General features: G+C 37.2%; 1 protein-coding gene across 7 annotated transcripts in view; it reads right to left on the bottom strand.

The window, feature by feature from the left end:
• NFIA (nuclear factor I A) overlaps positions 1-18,670 on the bottom strand; it is a 554,190-nt gene that overhangs the window by 167,276 nt on the left and 368,244 nt on the right. For all 7 annotated transcript variants that reach the window (XM_075998837.1, XM_075998844.1, XM_075998842.1 and 4 more), the window contains exon 3: positions 7,564-7,629. In XM_075998837.1, the coding sequence (XP_075854952.1) occupies positions 7,564-7,629 (66 nt within the window). The remainder of the gene's footprint in view (positions 1-7,563; positions 7,630-18,670) is intronic.

The following is an 18,670-nucleotide window of genomic DNA, read 5'->3' as shown; positions in this document are numbered from 1 at the left end:
GTGCGCCTTCCACCGCACTGTGATTTGATGACGGCTCCTCATTTCTTTCTTTTCTGAGCCCGATTCAAATGCTGCATAAATTGTATTGCCTCATATTTTCATATTTTTAGACTCTAGATCTATGGATATATTTACACAGTCCCAAATGAATTATAAATAAATACTTTAAAAAGCTTTTCTACTTGGAATGTTACATTCGATGGGCACTCCTGGGTCTCTCCTGGGACAAGAGTCACGGAAACAAATGAATTTGAGGGCCAGAAAGAAGTTCCTTTTTACCTTCTTTCCTTTTTTCCTCTGTAACTGTTTCTGTGTGAAGGGTTCCAGGGCTGGGGGAGGGGAAGATGTCTGAAATAGACCACCCAGCCAGTCCATTTTAGAATTTGAAAAATTAGGAAAATGGGGTCTAAAATGTTTCCTATTTTGGCTACTGGCCAACTAGCCTAAAATCTGTTCAGCTAGTTATCCTCTGTATGTAGACAATAAAATACCCATAATGTGTGAGGATAAAACTACTTCTTTAGGCTGTGCATGGTGGCTCATGCCTGTAATCCTAGCACTGTGGGAGGGCCCAGGTGGCAGGATCACTTGAGCTCAGGAGTTCCAGCTGACCAAGACCAAGACTGAGCAAGACCAAGGCCCTGTTTCTACCAAAAATAGAAACAATTAGCCAGGAATGCTAGTGCAGATCTTTAGTCCCAGCTACTCAGGAGGCTGAGGCAGGAGGATCCCTTAAGCTCAGGACCTTGAGGTCTCAGTGAGCTATGATGATGCTACTGCACTCTAGCCCCAGAGAGACACTGTCTCAAAAAAAAACCCAAAACAACCAAAAAACCCACTTCTTTAAAAAATGCTATGAATCTCCCTCTCACCCTCCATTTTTCAGTTGAAAAGGTGCTTATCCACACTGGATCCGGTGCATTAGGCTTGGCAGAGCCCACTGCATGATGCATGTGGGGTAGCCCCTAGCTCAGGCTGCCAGCTCAGACTTCAGAAGCCAAGACCCAAGAATTTCCTTTGTCTGGAGTCATTTTTAAGGATCCACTGCAAACAATTATGGGTCACACCTGCTAACAGTACTTAAGAAAGCAGAATTCACCTAGTTTTCAGACCGAACTTTCAGATCAAACCAAATTCTAGTTCCCTCGTCTCTTAAGGAAGACAGACTAGCTCCACTGCATTGCTGAAAATTCATCAGTCAGAATTTAATTATACAGATCTGAAAACCAGAAAGCATTTAAGGCTTTAATGTCTCCCTGAGTTGAGACCTTTACATATTTTAGAATATTGATCATTACTGTTATTGCTACTATTTTGGTGGTCACTCTACTGTGTCTGTCCCTGCAGGGTTTTTTGAAAGAACACTGCAGAGAATAACTGTTGCTAGGTAATTGTAAAAGAAAGTCATGCAAATTATGAAATATTGATAAAGTATATTTACAAGTCAATGGAGCTAGAATGCTCCGTCTTTCCCAATAAAATGCAAATGATAAGGCTGCATTGCCTCCAAAATTCCTAAAATGACCCAACTAAATGACACATTAATCAAAACAGTTCCTAAAAAAGGCAGTCCATCCAGTAGTGAAAATTATTGCAGTTTGGAATTATCAATTTTATTTTCCCGTCCTACTATATATTCACATTGCAACATAATATTATAATATATCTACTATATATTTGAGGGGGTAGGAAAACAATTTAAAACATTATTCAAGAGGGCCTGTAATTTTTAAAGAGACTATTATCAGATAAAAGAATGTTTATCCAAAAGAAAAAAAAATTGTAGTTTTCTTAAGTCAACTCCAAATTACAAAGTAAATCCTACATGTAAATCTTAAGCCAGGAAGTCAGTAGCCTTAGAAGTTATTTTGTAAGCAATTGAAAATTCAAAATAAGCACAGAAATGAGTTAAACAATAACTAATGAAATACCAACAGTTGTGCTTGAAGAGAATTACATTCCTTGTTCATCTAGCAACATTTAACCATACCTACTTTAACAATTCAAGATGGGAATGATGTAAATGAAGATGGTGAACATGAAAGCTAGATTCAACCAATACTCCAGGGCGATTTTCAAATTGGCAGGTAGAGCTGGAGATTTTCAAAATCTGGGGCAAGCATCATGATTAATGGCCTTCCACTGACTGCAAAGACCCATCTGAGGGTTGATGCCACCAACATATGTGCAACTACCAGATAAATGAGGAGGAACAAACGTAATTAAACCTAAAGAAACTAATCTAAATACCAACTTTGAGATCTTGTTATAAATATCACATTTTAGAAACCACTAAGATAAGGTTATTATTAGCAGGTGCAGGTGATGAGAGAGGGTGACTAGAAGGGAAAAAAAAAACACAAACAAACATGTGAATAAAGCTCTCCTTTTTCTGGCAAAGGAGCCCTACATTTTCTTTTTTTAGTTAAGGGTGGTTTCACTGATAACAGCAAGACCCAGTGGGGGGTTTGTTTTCCGAGTGCCAGCGTTGGCCTATGCCGTTGCCTCAGACATCGATTCCATGTGGCCAACAGAAGCGTGTCTTGAATTAAGGAGGAAGGCTATCACATGAGCTGTTCCCTCATTAATGACTGACCGGATGCACCACAGAATGCGAGCTTTGAAGGACTGTTCACAGGCCCTGTAAATATCAAGCAGGCACTTCAAGTGTTCTGTCCCATAAATACTTTTAACAGTAGGCAAAGGACATCGTGGGAATTCACAAAGGTGGTTTCAATAGGCGTTCTAAGTCAGAGTCCAACAAGTAAGGCTTAAACCTTCTCAAAAAGTCAGAGAAGGGATTGCAGCAATATGCAAAAGGATTAAATGAATGACACCGATCAGATCTGGGAACACTGAATTCCATTCCCTGCGGTAATCGAGCACCAAGCATAAACTGACATGATGGTATTTCATACATTTGACCACACCTGCACATTGGAGGAGGAGGTGTAGGAGGGGCACAGGGACAACTTGATCTACTCTGGCCATTAGTACCTAGCCCAAGCTTTGGCTTCCTAGTCACATCTGTGTACCCAGGTGCATGCGTCTGTGTATAAACTTCCCCATGCCCAAACTAGATTTTTAGCTTCTCCAGGATATTTTGTTTTGTTTTTTCTCAAAATCTCTTAGTAAATCCACAGTGAGCAGATACTAAAAAAATATTTGGGGATAATGACAATATATTCAACTACTTATTAAATTTATTCAGTAAGCAAATGAGTACCAGGTACCCACTAAGTTCAAGGCACAGAGTTAGGTGCTGTGCAAGATTTTTCAAAAAGGAATTTGTCCTAAATCCTACCCTTAATCAGCTTATAGTTTTAAATAAGCCAGATTCTATTTGGTTTGTGCCAAGGAGAAACTCAGCTAAAGTTAAAGACATCTAGGAGGAGCCCCTTCTTTCCAGAATCATCATCTTCTCGAGCACTCATTCTGAAAGTTCCAGTAACTCTTAATTATTACTTTTGCAGTTCCTTGGTTCTAAACTCATGGGAGATGAACAGAATGTGAAGATAGAACTGAACAGTAAAACAGACATGGCATTGTAGGGATTGTGGGGAATTAAGAAGGAAACCTATATCTGACCTTTTAGAACAGAGTAGGTATCTACAAAAGATGTTGCTAAAAGTCTTGGTTTATTTCTGACACCATCCCCCCCTCCCACTCCAAGGCCCCTGGCTTTTGACCTCTTGAATATGTGTACTCATTACAGATATGACAAGCTTTAACTGAAGGGTAGTAATGGTTACCTTTCACTGAGTCCTTACTATGAACCAGGCATTATGCTATTTTGAATGCATATTCTCATTTCAACACTCATGAGCTAGGTTCTTTTAGTACTTCTGTTTTACTGATAAGAAAACTGAGATGGGGCATTAGCTTACTCAGTCACCCAGCTACTATTTAATCTGAACTCAGGTCTGTTTGACTTCAGAGGCAGAGTTTTTAACCACTATATTATCCCAATTCTGAGTTTCAGAGATTCTGCTATTTTATCTCTGGGCTTCAGATAATTCCTTCAAAATTCCCATCTAATGCTCTAATTGGACAAAGATTTGTTTTCTTTTACAGTTGAGTCTTAAGGGAGTACAAGAAAAGAAAGCAAAAATTCCACAGGAAAAACAGACTAGTTGGACAGGGAAGAAACAGCTGCATCCACTTTAGGTAAAGTTACATGGCCTAGTTTACAATTTTGGATGAAATAGCATGTTACCATTTGTCTATTCATTCTCCATGGTTTACTAGGGAAATACCATTCGTTTCCCATTACTTTTTTCAAGGGCTGCGATAAAAAGAATATTATTCTTCCCTGCACACATATATGCTAGAAAACAAACAAACAAAAACCTAAACCTTTCAGAACTCATCTTCATAACCTGGAGTAATGAAAAAGAGGGGACCCTCTCTTGATCAACATAACACCACAGAGTAGAAAAGTTATCTAATGGATGTAAATATCTAGATCTGGAAACTTCATTTATTGCCTTTAGGGATTATATGTTTTTAAGGAAGAGAGAAAATCATTTTCTCTTTAATAACTTCATCTGAGATTGACAAAAGGCTCGTTGGGGAAACTGAGTAGGCTAATGTTTCTTCAGTTGAGCTTGTCTAAAAGAAAGCTACTTCTACTTCTTTTTCTTTGAACTAAATAGAAATTTGAAAGGTAGGAATTTATTACTTTATCTCCCCGATATTAATACTTTCTTCCTTAGAATGCACATGATCTCCCCAAAATGACAACTTGAATCCTTGATATAGCACCAAGTGATTTGGGGTTAAAGGTGAATTTGGTGGCTGACGCCTGTAATCCTAGCACTCTGGGAGGCCGCGGCAGGCGGATTGCTCCAGGTCAGGAGTTCGAAACCAGCCTGAGCAAGAGCGAGACCCCCGTCTCTACCATAAATAGAAAGAAATTAATTGGCCATTTGATATATATAGAAAAAACTAGCCAGGCATGGTGGCTCATGCCTGTAGTCCCAGCTACTCGGTTGACTGAGGCGGCAGGATCGCTTGAGCCCAGGAGTTTGAGGTTGCTGTGAGCTAGGCTGACACCACGGCACTCACTCTAGCCTGGACAACAAAGCGAGACTCTGTCTCAAAAAAAATAAAGAAAAAAAAAAAGTGAATTTGGCTAGTATCTCCATGCCTTTGGCCGAAAAATCCAGGCTCAATCCTGGGTGCTTTTTGGAATGGAAAGTGCACAATATCTGGATTGCAAGCAGCTCCAGAAAGGCATGCCAGGCCTCTCATTCTCTCAATATATATTTGCATGTGAACAGCTTGTCGGCCATTTTATGAAGACAGATGCATCGCAGGCCTGCTAGAGGGGCAGCCAGACCTAAATACGTGAACCACACACCCCTGCAGCCCACAAATTTTTAAAAATGAAAATAAAATGAATATCTCTGGATATATCTTCAGGGTGATTATATACAAATATAATATATGAAAAAATGAAACATTTAAGACTATAAGTCACCCATAAGTCAAGTGGAAAATAAAGAATGAAACAAGTCTATAAATATCACTCTTCAAAATGTCAACAAAAAATAAGATGTAGCTGTTTATGACACTAAAAACAAATCTTCAGAGATCTCTTTCTCTCTCTCTTTTTTTTTTTTACTGGCTGCTTTAAAAAGACAACTTTGATAAAGAAAATATCACCGAAATACCAGGATGAGGAGAGGAATGGCCAGACGGTCCATAGTTACTGCTAGAGCCCAGCAGTGTAATAAAGTAGCGGTCCCCAACCTTTTTGGCACCTGGGACTGGTTTTATGGAAGACAATTTTTCCATGGACGGGGGTGAGAGGATGATGGTTTTGGGATGATCCAAGTGAGTTACATTTATTGTGCAGTCAAACCTCTCTGCTAAGGATAATCTGTATTTGCAGCCACTCCCCGGCACTAGCATCACCGCTTCAGCTCCACCTCAGACCATCCTAGATCCCACGTATGTGCAGTTTACAGCAAGGTTCAATTTCCTACGAGAATCTCATGCCGCAGCTGATCTGACAGGAGGCGGAGCTTATGCAGTGATGTGAGCAATGGGGAGCGGCTGTAAATACAGATGAAGCTTCACTTACTTTCCTGCCACTAACACCCTGCTGTGCGGCCCAGTTCCTAACAGGCCGCGGACCAGTACTGGTCCTTGGCCCAGGGATTGGGGACTGCAGTAATAAAGAGTTTCCTAGGCTTAGGAAATGAAACAAACTCTGAAAACTTACTGATAGGATGTCTAATGTAATAAACGCAATCCTCCATCCCATGACAACAACATAATTCAGTTTATCTATCATTTCAAAAAGACAAGATGATCGAAATAGAACAATATAAAAAAAGGTACAGAACAACAAAAGGAAGAGAGACCCAAGGAATGAGGTCATTCAAAGTAAGTGGAAAAGTGTGGTAGGATTATATTGCCAAGAAAAATAGTAAGAGTAATGTTGAACCACAGCCAACATTTTTTTTTAGTCTATACTCTATGAAAGGTATTATAAGCACATTATACCTATTATCTTATTTAATTCTTCAACAGGTAAGTAATATTACTACTCTATTTTAGAGGAATAAATAAATACCTTGAGAGGTTAAATAATGTAGTCAAGATTACAGAGGTAAGAAATAGTAGAGGCAGAATTTGAATGCAGGTCGGACACCACAGCCTGAACTTTTAACTACATTCCCCCTGACAGGCCCCTCAGAATATGGCATTCCCTTTGTAGCCTTCAGGTCTAACACCAGGAAATACTTCGGAATTTTTTGAGATGACATCTGTGAAAGTACCTAACACAATGTTTAGTGTTTTACAGGTGCTGCCAATCCACGTCTCTATTTTTATTGAAACATGGTTTTACTCAATCCTAAAGTCCAACCCATGACAATCTTTTTCATATTTGCAATAAATACCACAAACTTACTATTTTATCAGATATTATATTCAGATATAATGTATATGTTCTAGTTTAATTAAGTTTCAGTAACAGAAAATGTATGTATCGATGCAATGGAGGAATTTAATACTGTATAGTTTTAGACAATTTAAAGTGAAAACATCCTCAAAGGCAGGGATTTCTTAAAGCAGTTATCAGCAAAGGGTTGAGCTCCCAAAAGGCCTCAAAAATACTTGTGAATGAATGATCTTAAATCACTAATGAAAAAAATCATGGGGGCATTTGCCACTTTAAAAGGAACTAAAATGAGATGAAAAGGCCATGGTTCTTCGCTTAATGCTGTAAAAGAATCTGATTTGTTAAGTCATCCCCACATCTCATAGTTTAATTGGGTAATCAACTTTCTTGGGAATTAAGGTTCTCATGAGCACCCTGATAGTGTTCAGGGGTCAAGGAGAGGGGAGTGTTGAAGCTGCTAGGATGACCCAGAGGACAAAGAAGTTGCCCTGTTGCAAGAAACTGACTTGAGTTTTCTCCTTGAATTCTCAATGTCGCTCCTACTGTGGGCTGCCTGCAGGGCAGACCCCGAAACCCTGGTACTTGGTTGGCTGCTTGCTGGCTGCTGTGGCCTCTGAATGCAGCAGCTAGAAGTCCCAAGCTAAACTTACCATTTTCTGGCTGGTCCTTAATGTCAGCGTCACTTGGCTGGCTGGGACTTTCAGATTGACTTGAATCTGAAAAACATAAAACATACAGCCAAAAATTACAGGGTCTGTGAGGGAAAGTGGATCAGAGGTGCCAGACTTTCTGAAAAGGTTCAACCTATAAACTAAGAATGAGAATGTTACAGAAATGACATGACAAATGGAAAAAGAAGAGATGGAAAGAGAAAAGAAGTGGGGGGGGGGGCGCGCACAGAACGCAGCCTGTGCCTTTAGAGAGGACGCTGGGTTTTGTTTACACCTCCAGCGGCGTTTGCTTTGTGCCAGATCAAAACCTGAAGCTCTTCAGAAACCATTCTCTTATAGAGAGGCCATTTCCAAACTGCTCTTCTCCACTATTTATACACTAGAGTCTGATAAAGACTTCATCCTTCATTACACACATCTGAAGCTTGATTCGGAACATAATAAAGTGTCAAAACATATTTTGAAGCTGGTATATAAAAGCAACCCAAACAACAGTAACAAGTTCTGTTGATATTTAGCTCTGTATTCCAGCAACAGACTACGCAGACTAACACCATTAAATACTAGAGTCCTAATATTCTAGCACATTTTCTTGAAATAACTGGATAACTCAAAGAGGTCTTTCTGAAGGTACAAGTTTCCCCTAATTTATAAGTATTATTTTTCTCTTATACTGATGCATTTGGGAGGGAGCCTGTCAGTAAAAACAGGTTCTTGCATACCTTTATAGAATTAAACTTATTTTTATCTTAAAAAGCATAATTAAATTTTCAAACTAAAAATAATAAATTCAATTCATTTCTAAGTGAAATAATTTTTTAAAAAGTAACTTTTAATGTTACAATTAGATAAAAATCAACTTAGATGAAAAGAATTTCAGAGAATTAGAAGCAAACATTTATATTTATCATATATTTTGGGGGGAGAAGTGAGAAAAATCAGGCAAAATGTTTCCAGGGAAAAATTTGTGCTCTAAAGCATTTTCTGAGACTCGAAGTAGTTTACAAGATTATTTAAAAGCAGGCCAACAAAAAAATTTTTTTACAAAAACCTCAATATCTGTGAAAAGCTCAGATCCTAACTTGACCTTGACTTTAGAGATTTAGAATTCGTTGCCTCAGGTGGTGGCTCATGCCAGTAATCCTAGCATTCTGGGAGGCCAAGCCGAGAAGATCCCTTGAGGCCAGGAGTTTGAGACCAGTCTGAGCAACAGTGAAACCCCATCTTTAGGCTAATTTCAAAAGTAGCCAGGGGTGGTGGCACCCGCCTGTAGTAGCTAGCTACCCGGGAGGCTGGAGCAGGAGTATTGCTTGAGCCCAGGAGTTTGAGGCTGCAGTAAGGATTGTACTTCAGCCCAGGAGATTGAAACCCTGTCTCAGAAATAAATAAATAAATAAAATGAAATTTAAAAATACAAAATAGAATTAGCTATCTGAAATTTGACCATATTTCTGCAAAAAGTTCAATGCAAGGTCAAAAGATCATGATACTTAACTGTGATTAAATTGAAAATATTAATTCTATTGCAATGGAGTTATAGCATCACATTCTCTTTCTTGGAGATATTGCAGAAAGAAGTAGCACTACTAGTGACCTTAGGTCTAGAAATGCTAATTTATTACTTAAAAAGACTGCCTGCTTTTAAGCAAATGAAGATTTTAATTATAGGAAAGTGCTATAAAGAAAATGTTTATTTTAAATTTTTAAAAGAATATTAACCTGGTGACCAGCAAAAATTCTATGTTGATTCAAAGGCTCGAATAACAAAAGATGCAAAAAGGTGAATTTTCATTTACTGGCAAAGTGATAGCTTTTATTGCTTTTTATAACAATTGCCATAGAGAAGACACAAATAAAAAGAATTATTATATGTCAAAAACCTTAGAGAATCCTCCAGAATAAACTACAAAATTAAATACAAAGCCTGCGCTAATAATTGGAAATGCAAACAAATTTACATTTGACCATATTTCAAATTTTAACTACATAAATTACTATTACATTTATAGCAAACAATTTAAAAATATAGCATAACTACTTTCTTTTTTTGTAAGGAAAGAGCTTGTAATTTTGCCATTAGAAATTACAAATTACATATTTTGAAAAGTAATTCAACATGTATTAGGAGAAAGATACCTCTATTATTTTTGTTATGAAAAATATTAAACCACTAATATCTGCAACTAAAATGAAAGGACAATATCTAATTTTGTTTTAGGAGAAGTTAAAATTCTTTTTGATCATGTCCTAAAACATATACATAAAATTTTGCCAAAGATAACATTTCTTTTGAAATAATACAAACGTAAGTCTCTACATGATAGCTTAAGCCGATATTCTACTTCTAGGTGTAATATCTTTACAATTAACTACTTTCTCATGAATAAATGAAGATATTTTTATTTCAATTAATTTAGATATATAATAGCCACTTTTTAATATTTATCCATTAATATTAAGATAAAAAGGGATAAGGAGAGACCCCAAAATATATTTTTTTGTAATCTGAAAGTGGACTTTTTTGTTCTTTCTACTTTTCGTTTACATTTGGTTTGTCACCCTATCTTTACAGAAATCTAACATAATTATAGAAAACATGAACAGCAATAAAAGATGAATATTAGGTATCTTCAAAGAAAATTTAAAATTCCAAGCCCCAGAAAAAGAAGCAAACCAACAGCAAAGGACTGAGTAGCAAGAAAATCCTCAGAGTTGGTCTGCAAGGGGCCGCGGCGTTCTTGTGAAAGCTCAGATACAAACACTGGAGGAGGCATGTAGCCAAACTGAAAGCGGAATTTAATTTCTCTAGTTTTATTCAAAAGCTGGAGACAGTGCTATCCATCCAAGGACTGCGTACTAAAATACACCACCCTGGTAAGGGATAGGCAAAGCCAAAGATGTACAAGAAAATGTAAATGATCTAAAAACTTCAATAATTATTTTCTATGCTGGGCCATTTAATATCCTTTCCTTTTTGAGCTAAGAAGGAGCAAAACTGCCCAGTACTAGTGCTACTCTATGCTAAAGACGCATGGACACTTTTACTGGTATTGCAAAAGGTTATCGATGCTGTTAAGTATGGAGCCAACTAGATAACCACAATTATAAATTAATTTCTACCCATACATAATTGATACAAATGAAAGATCTCCTTCTTAAACATTTGCATTAAAACACTATAAAGAAGGCTAACAATTAATTTACTTTTCTCCTTTGCATACTCGGTAAAGACCTGTCAGAAGCCAAAGGTAACTTTATTTCTTACTTTTTTTTGACAATTATCACATGGTGCATCAATTCCTACCACCTGTAATAATTAGAGGGCTCAGAAAACAAACTCTACTGCATAGAATTGGATGCCCTTCTTGTCTCTGAGCCCCCCATGGCAGTGAGTTTCTCCGGTTCCCTGACTGAAAGCCAGAAGATTTGTATATTACAATGACAAGAATATTACTTCAAGGGTGTTTAAAGGGTGGGGTTGGGAATGCTATTGTGAGGAAGTATATTAGGGTTATCATATTTTTTTCCCCATATAGGGATTTGCTTTTTAAGGAAGCTTAACTTCAACCTAACCTTGAAAAGTAATGTTTCTTTTGGTTTTTAAAAAATTTATGAGCAGAAATTTAAACCTAAAACAAGGTTTGCATATAGGAGGCTGGGTTAAGACCTCTTAATTGAACTGGTAGCCATCCATCTATGCATTTTTATGGCGCCTACAGCTATATTGCTGGAGTACTCAGACAAAGATAGTTCACTATCAATAGTTCACTATCAATATAATCACTAGGGAAAGGAATAAAATATATCTTACTGCCTACATATTAGTCTCTGCTTCCATAAGATTGTACAATACAAGAACAGAAACCTTGCACTGGATTTGCTACATATACACATATCTAGTTTCCCCAACCTCAATTCTGCTCCCCTTCAGAATAAAAGCTCAGAGAGTACTCCTTTGGGGAAGGCAAGCAATGACAAAAACACATTAATACGGCAAAACTGATCAGACAAAAATATATACATCACTTCCACATATTCTATGTTCTTTACATAAGAAGCAAAGAAGCAAAAATAATCTTCCTTGTCCTTGACCTAGAATTAAAAGCACTTTTACCCCTCCAGTCTGTCTTTCATTGCACATATACCTCTTATGGTATGATTAATATTATGCTGCACTAAGGTGATTTTAAATTATCTCCTATAAGGATTTAAGCTCCTAAAGAAAAGAGTTCGTTTCCACACTTCTCTTATCCCCAGTTCTTTCCTCAGGGAACCTGGCCTAGCCAAGGAGTTCAGTAACTGCTGAACCAAAGAGTTGAATTTTCAATTGTTTGTCTTTCTACCACGGAACCACTATCAGTGACCGCACAATACACTCAGCTCACACCTAAAAAAAAGAGTGGGATTTCTAAGCTGAGAAATGGGATCAGAAAAGTCCTTTATCTCTGCTCAATATCCCTCATCTTGGTGCCTGGCAAGGGAAAACAAGGCAGACCCCTCGGGTTTGTGGATGATTTGGAAATCTTCACAGTGTTCAGAAATTGCAAACAATCACCTCCTATGATTCCCTGGCCCACAGACCACAGAGGCTGAGCTGAGCACAGTGTCCGACACATAGGAGGCCTTCCAGAAACATACACTGGCTAACATGATGAATGATGGTAGAGGAATACTTTACACATTCAAAAAATACAAAGATTAGACAAATCCACCATATTCTGATGTCCTCAGACTGCCTCAAAATCCCAACAACTGCCGTTGTGAATAGCTTGATAAAGAAAAAGCAGACACCATGCGGTAGTGAAGAACCTTTCCAACCCTAAAACAAACCAATGTGATTCCTATTCAGTCAACATGATATCAACAAAAGCCCGTGGACCATAAAAGTACAAATTCTGTTCCAACAGAAAAATAATTTAGCCTAAATTTCAACCTCCCTATGTGCATAATGATTTGCCTAAAGATGAAGTTTAAAAAGCCTCTGTTAGAATTTTGTGTCCAGTTTTAATTCTCCCAAATTAAAAGACAATATGAAGAAACCGGAAGGCATCCAAAACCAAAAATAAATGTTAGTCAAGTGAAAGAAATAAAGCGAAAGTTCCGCTCAAAAGACTCAGAGTTGTTTATAGTGTAAAAAAGAAAAGGCAAAGACAGGAATGAATACTTTCTTGCAAATAAATGAAGAGTGAGGAACATTCCTGGGGTAAAAGAAAATAAAGAGTAGGGGTGATTATACTCCGAATATAATAAACAGTTACCCTCTACAATTGTAGCCCTTAAAGATGCTCGAAGATAAGTTTTTGTTTCTCATGGTTTGGGAAGATGAATACTTTGCAAAAGAGTCAGGCCAAAGAATTCATTTTTCTACATCTATGAGGTTATAATAGAAAAATAATCCTATTTCTCATTAGTAGTGTAAGGTTTAGAATTACTCTATTTTGATCAACTAGTCTCATAACATGTTTATTACAGTAATGAAATCTAGAAAATCAAATGACTCTTAGAGTCACATTTGCTTATTAGTCTCATAGCTGCAGTTATAAAAGAAATTATTATTGTAATACTTTATAATACTTAGAAATGTTATCTATTGTTTTCCAGTGTGGCCATGACCTTAAAGACTGAAGTGTGAAGAAAATATCTGAAAAACCTTATTTGAGAGTATAGAACATTAGTGTACAGGTATACATATGTACATACAATTTGTAGCTTAAGTGTAAACATTGATGAACACAACACCATCAGCTAAATATAATATTATCTATCATGGTCTGGTTAAGAACAAACAGAAATCTGTAATACCATTTCTAAATCTGGACCACTGAGAATATGCAATTATTGTCAACATTTCCAGAGAATGGATAAAATCATTTAAGCACAGTGAATAACCAAACCAATATTTGAGGTCAATTATTGTCCACAACTGTGGCCCACTTAATGAAAAATTAACATACAATAACCCAATTTTGAAAACAGATAAAGTTACACAGTCAGTCACACCATGAAAGTATTCTTTAACTGGGAAGTCTTATCTTTACTGCATTTAAAATAAAAAATGTGATCTCTATAACTTACCCAGCAAGCTAGAATTGAGTGTTTGTATGGATGTGTGTGCATAGTAACGGCAGTGATTAAAGTATGCAGAGTAAGCCCCTCTTTATGGCAGGGAGATGGGGAGACAGGGTGGAGGGAGCTCCTAGCTCCAAAAGGACCAGGCTAGTTTGCACACATTGGTCCTTGTCTCCTCTGATCCTGCTTTAGGCAGAAAGCGAGGGCTGTGTTCCTGCAGCAGTCACTTGGAAGGGCTCCACCCGACCACCCCAGGGACTGCCAGCTGCTCTGGAGAACCACCGCTCAGCTCAGCCACTCCCGTGCGTTGCATTTTCAAGGCCTACTTAAGATTGCTATGTAATCTCGGTCACTACCATTTTCTTTCTCAAAGTGTTTCTTTTTAGAATGCCTTTCTGAACAAGAATTTGTGAAATATTAAATTTGCAGGAGTTCGATTTTTTTTTTTTTTGGAATTAATGTTGGTATTCAAGGCCCATCTGTTTAGTTGGGACTGTATATGATGATGGTAAGACCGTTTAGGTTGAAGAGTGATTCAACTGTCTGATCACCTACTCATACATGTGTTATTTTTCTATGCACACGAGGAGGTTGCAGAATGATACACCATTTTAACACGTTGAGGAAAAAAATGAAATGGCATAATTATTGTTGTGTTATGACAGTGAGGGAGAATCATTTCCGAGCTTTAAAAGTTACAAGTTCAGTCACTCTGAAAGTAATGACAAGATGACTCAATCATTAAACCTTCAATCTTTGTAGGAGGCTGATTTCAAGTAATGATCAGCTTTTTCGGTGATGTTATAAATGAAGTCAATTGTAAGAAGTTGGTGATTATAAAAGATATGCAAACACGATACTTTGACTAAATTTATAACAAATCACATTTTTTTAGATAAGGTCCTATGACTAAGATAAACTATTAAGAAAATGTTTTAGTAATCATTTTTAATTTTTTTCCCCAGAAGAGAAGCTGTGTTGACATGGGACGGTAACCTGTTATTAATTCAGAAGTCAAGTGTTTGAATCATATATTCACATCAGCTGGTCATATATCCACTCCAGTGTAAACAAAGACCTACTTAAAAAGTCCTCACCATAACATGGTCACATGGCAGAACTGTGCTCAATTTCCAATTTAGTCACTTTTCTTCATAATCAAAATTAATTGTAGCATTGGGTTCTTGGAGTTCTTAAACAAAATAATATATACTTGAAAATTATCGATACAGCTATCTCTACAACTAAGAGTAGAAAATTTCCCTGCATACTTTCATATTATAAAAATAAATGCTTCAAGTGAGAATGAAGCATAACTGAGTTATAGTCTATATGCATTATTTTCATGTACCTGGATGTCTATGAAAAATTATTAAAATAATAAAATATCCTCTATTGAGGGTAACTATGCTATTTAAATTCAGGTAGCACCTTAAGTATTAACTTTCTTGCATTCATATTTTACTGTTATTGAAAGGAGTATGAGATGGTAAAAAGACAGTATCTTAAATATCTCAGCTATATAATTCAACTGCTCTGGATCTCAGCTTCTTCATCTGTAAAATGGGGACACTACTGATTGTTTTCTCTAACTTAACAGGATTGTTGTATGGATCAAATAAAATAATGCCAGAAAACCTGGTTTTGAAACTTATAAGGTCCCTTAAAAAATGTACATTTACCTCTGCCATACAAATCTTCATATCTAAACAAGTTTTTTGTTTCTCTGTAAAAGTCAACCCCAACTCACACATGAAGTGATTCTGGTATAAAACATCAATATCACAGACCTGGTTTTAAAGAAAAGATTCTTAATTCCCATATACTGGGAAAGAGATTATCTCCGATAATGGAAATGTAAATCTCAGCTTGCCGTTGTTTATTCCAGACAGACATTTGTGTGTTAAGTCTGTTTATCAGGCAACACTTTGTCTAAGCCAGGAAGTAGTCAGTCTTTGTAACAAGATGTATGCAAATGAATTTCCCATGAGTCTCTGCAGCAAATTGTAGCAGGGAGGAAAAAAAAAATCCTTGTTACTTTACCAGCAAGAAGCTACCTCAAAAGTAGACTAGAGACAGAGAACTCTGAGCTAGACTATGCTGATGAGTTTAAATGAGTCCTAAACATGTGCTCACAGTCTGTTGCTCTTTATTCTAAGCAGACTTAGTGCATTACATCTGTTTATCAGACAACACTGTCTGGATAGTCAGGCTTTAGAACCTGTGTGAAAATGAACGGTGACCATAATCCCATGAAATAACCTGTCTGTGGCAAAACTCCAAGCCTCTTGTCACTTTAAGAAGCCCCACAATAGAAACACCCACAAAATCATGAAAACTTAAAAAAAAAAAATACATCCAGGTCTAACTTTTTGTCACCTTCTAACTTAAATAACTTTTCTACATTCATTGGATTCCCTACTGGTATCACAGATTCATGTCAGAATGGTGAATTTTACCATGCAAATTGGACTGATAAAATCTTTGCTAACAACACTCTGTCTAATTATCAAAAACAGTGAGCTTTTAAAAGAAAATAAGTATTTATTCTTTAAATCTATTATTAAAGTATTTGTCCTAAAATCTCTTTTTAAATCCTAATATAACCGATTCTTTTTTTAAAAAAAATCAATACTTGAAGAGTTGAACAGTATATTTCTTTTCTTTCTGTTTTTCTTATTGGTTTTCTGCAGGGTTTGAAAATTTTACCGAAGGAATCAAATTGGTTTAGCTCGTCTTCCTAGACAAAATAAACACTTTAGGACTCTACTTGTTTGTATTCTCCTCAGTGGCGCTGTATGCATCAGCAGCTAAAAACAAAGAAACTTTTTAGCTGCTCAGACAAAATGCAGAAGCTTCCCAAATGCAAGGCAAGGGAGGGGGCATGGGTTCAGCGGAGGGTGGGGGTGGAGAAGTGTGCAGAAAGTCTGACAGTCCATTCAATATAGGGATGATGGCTATAATGCATCCAGGGTCCCCTTGCTAATTAAATATGCATTGGCACAGTTTTGATCGATGCAAGCCATGGATCAGATGACACACCTGCAAAATCTTGAGCCCAGAGCTCCCAGGAAAAGGGAAAATACAGTCTTGTCTCCTTATCTTTGTTTTCAAAGGCTCTCAATTTCTGTGCTTAGATATCTAATTTAATTCTCTCACCCCTCTGCAAACTGGATTAGGAAAGTCAATACTGCCTTTGTGCATCGACAGGAAAACACAGCTTTCCTTTTATTCAATTTAGCTATGACCTTTAGACAAAGATAATGACAACTGTCTAAAAGTAAGGTTAAGGCCTCAAGAAGAAGACCCCCAGAACTAAGGTTCCCTAGAATTTTGGGTGGCAAGGTACTAGGGTTTACTGTGACATTTTCCTTACCTGGTAAGGAAATAAGATAATTAAGAATTGGTGTTGGAGTATGGGGGTTGGGGAATGGAGGGGCAGGAGGAAAGCATGGTGGAAGAGATTTAAAACCACTGACTAAAATGACTAAACTCTCAAAAGTCAACTGGCTCCTCTCATATCCATCACCAGAAAATAATTCTTTGTAAGGGCAGGAATGAGAACAGCATAATACCAATTTGCCTAAAAAAATGCAGAAGCCTCAATGAGAAGGTTGAAGATTCTGTGGTTGGGTAAATCAGGAATTTTTTTTTTTTCCTTCTGAAGCATTTGAAAAAACAAGATTGTCTGTAAGATTTTTGTGAATCCCACCACTGGTGAAAATTACAACTAGAGATTTTGGATGAGTCTGGGATCCTGCCATGGTAGCAATAAATGATACTGGGTCATCCTCCTGAAGCAGCCCTGGCCCCTTTTTAATTTCCTTGCCTTTGGGCCTACTCGTTCCATTCATTCCGTCTTTCATTCATTCACTCAACATCTACTCTGTGCCTTTCAACCTGTATACCTGGAGATACATAATGGAAAAAGGTGAGGTCCCTCTCCTCAAAGAGCTCTCAGTCGGTCAGGATATTGAAAATAAAATCAAGGTTCTATGACTTCCTCTCTTGACTAAATCCTGACTCCTGGTAAAATTAAAGTAGAACAAGTTGTTGTGTACATTTATCATTGCTTTTATTCTTTTACTACTAGCAGCAATCAGTACCACTAAATGGACCTTTGTAGCAGAACTTACAGTAGCCTGTAACCTAACTGTTGATGGTAATGGCTAGACTTAACTTTTCCAGTGAGATACAAAGAAGTTTAGGCAGAGTCCTTTTAAGTGAAATACTGGGCTATTACTGAATAATTAGCATTGTTGGAAATGGTGTAAAATATCAAAATAGTTTTTAAAAATCAGATTTTTCCCCTTGGAAACAATTTTGTAGGTAGTACAGAATGCTATTCCTAGTCAGGCCTGGTGTCCTCCCTTTAATAGAAATGACAGTTCTAGCAGAGGTAACTACAGTACAGTGAAAAATAGCAGAGGACGTGGTATAAGAAAACCTAGGTTTGAGTCTCTTCTTGGCCATTTATATTAGCTTTGTGGCACAGGACAAGCCCCTTCACCTTTGTGAACCTCAGTTTACTCATCTTCCAAATACCTGACTCTCAAGACTACGAGGACTGAATGGCATGATTTAAAGCGCCTTGTAAATTATGAGTGGCTATAATTCTCTAACTGTTCGCTGCATGGAGCAGGTTTTCTAAAGTATATAAATTGGTGAAAGCATCACACTGACTATTTAATTTCCTGTCTCATTTTTACTGGAAGATAGCACAGTATCTGGAATGTATAGATGCTAATACATGTTTGTGGAAATGGAATTTAAATCAGAAGGTGAAAAAACAGCTTTTTCAGAAGCATGAAATACAGCAGGGCCTATCTTGGGAGGTGTCTACTGTGTTTTGGGGTGGATTCTCTAGCTTTAGCGAGACTCCATGACCGAAAGGTGGTATGTGTCACATGGTGAGGACAGACCCCGTGGGAGTCAGAAGGCCTGTTTCTGGTCCCAAATCTCCCATTTTTCCTTGGACATGTAAATTCTCACCTCTCTAGGCTAGAAAAGCTATAAA

The sequence above is a fragment of the Microcebus murinus genome, chromosome 2 (assembly GCF_040939455.1).
Source record: "Microcebus murinus isolate Inina chromosome 2, M.murinus_Inina_mat1.0, whole genome shotgun sequence".
Classification (NCBI taxonomy): Eukaryota; Metazoa; Chordata; class Mammalia; order Primates; family Cheirogaleidae; genus Microcebus; species Microcebus murinus.
This window is presented reverse-complemented; position numbering and strand designations above follow the sequence as displayed.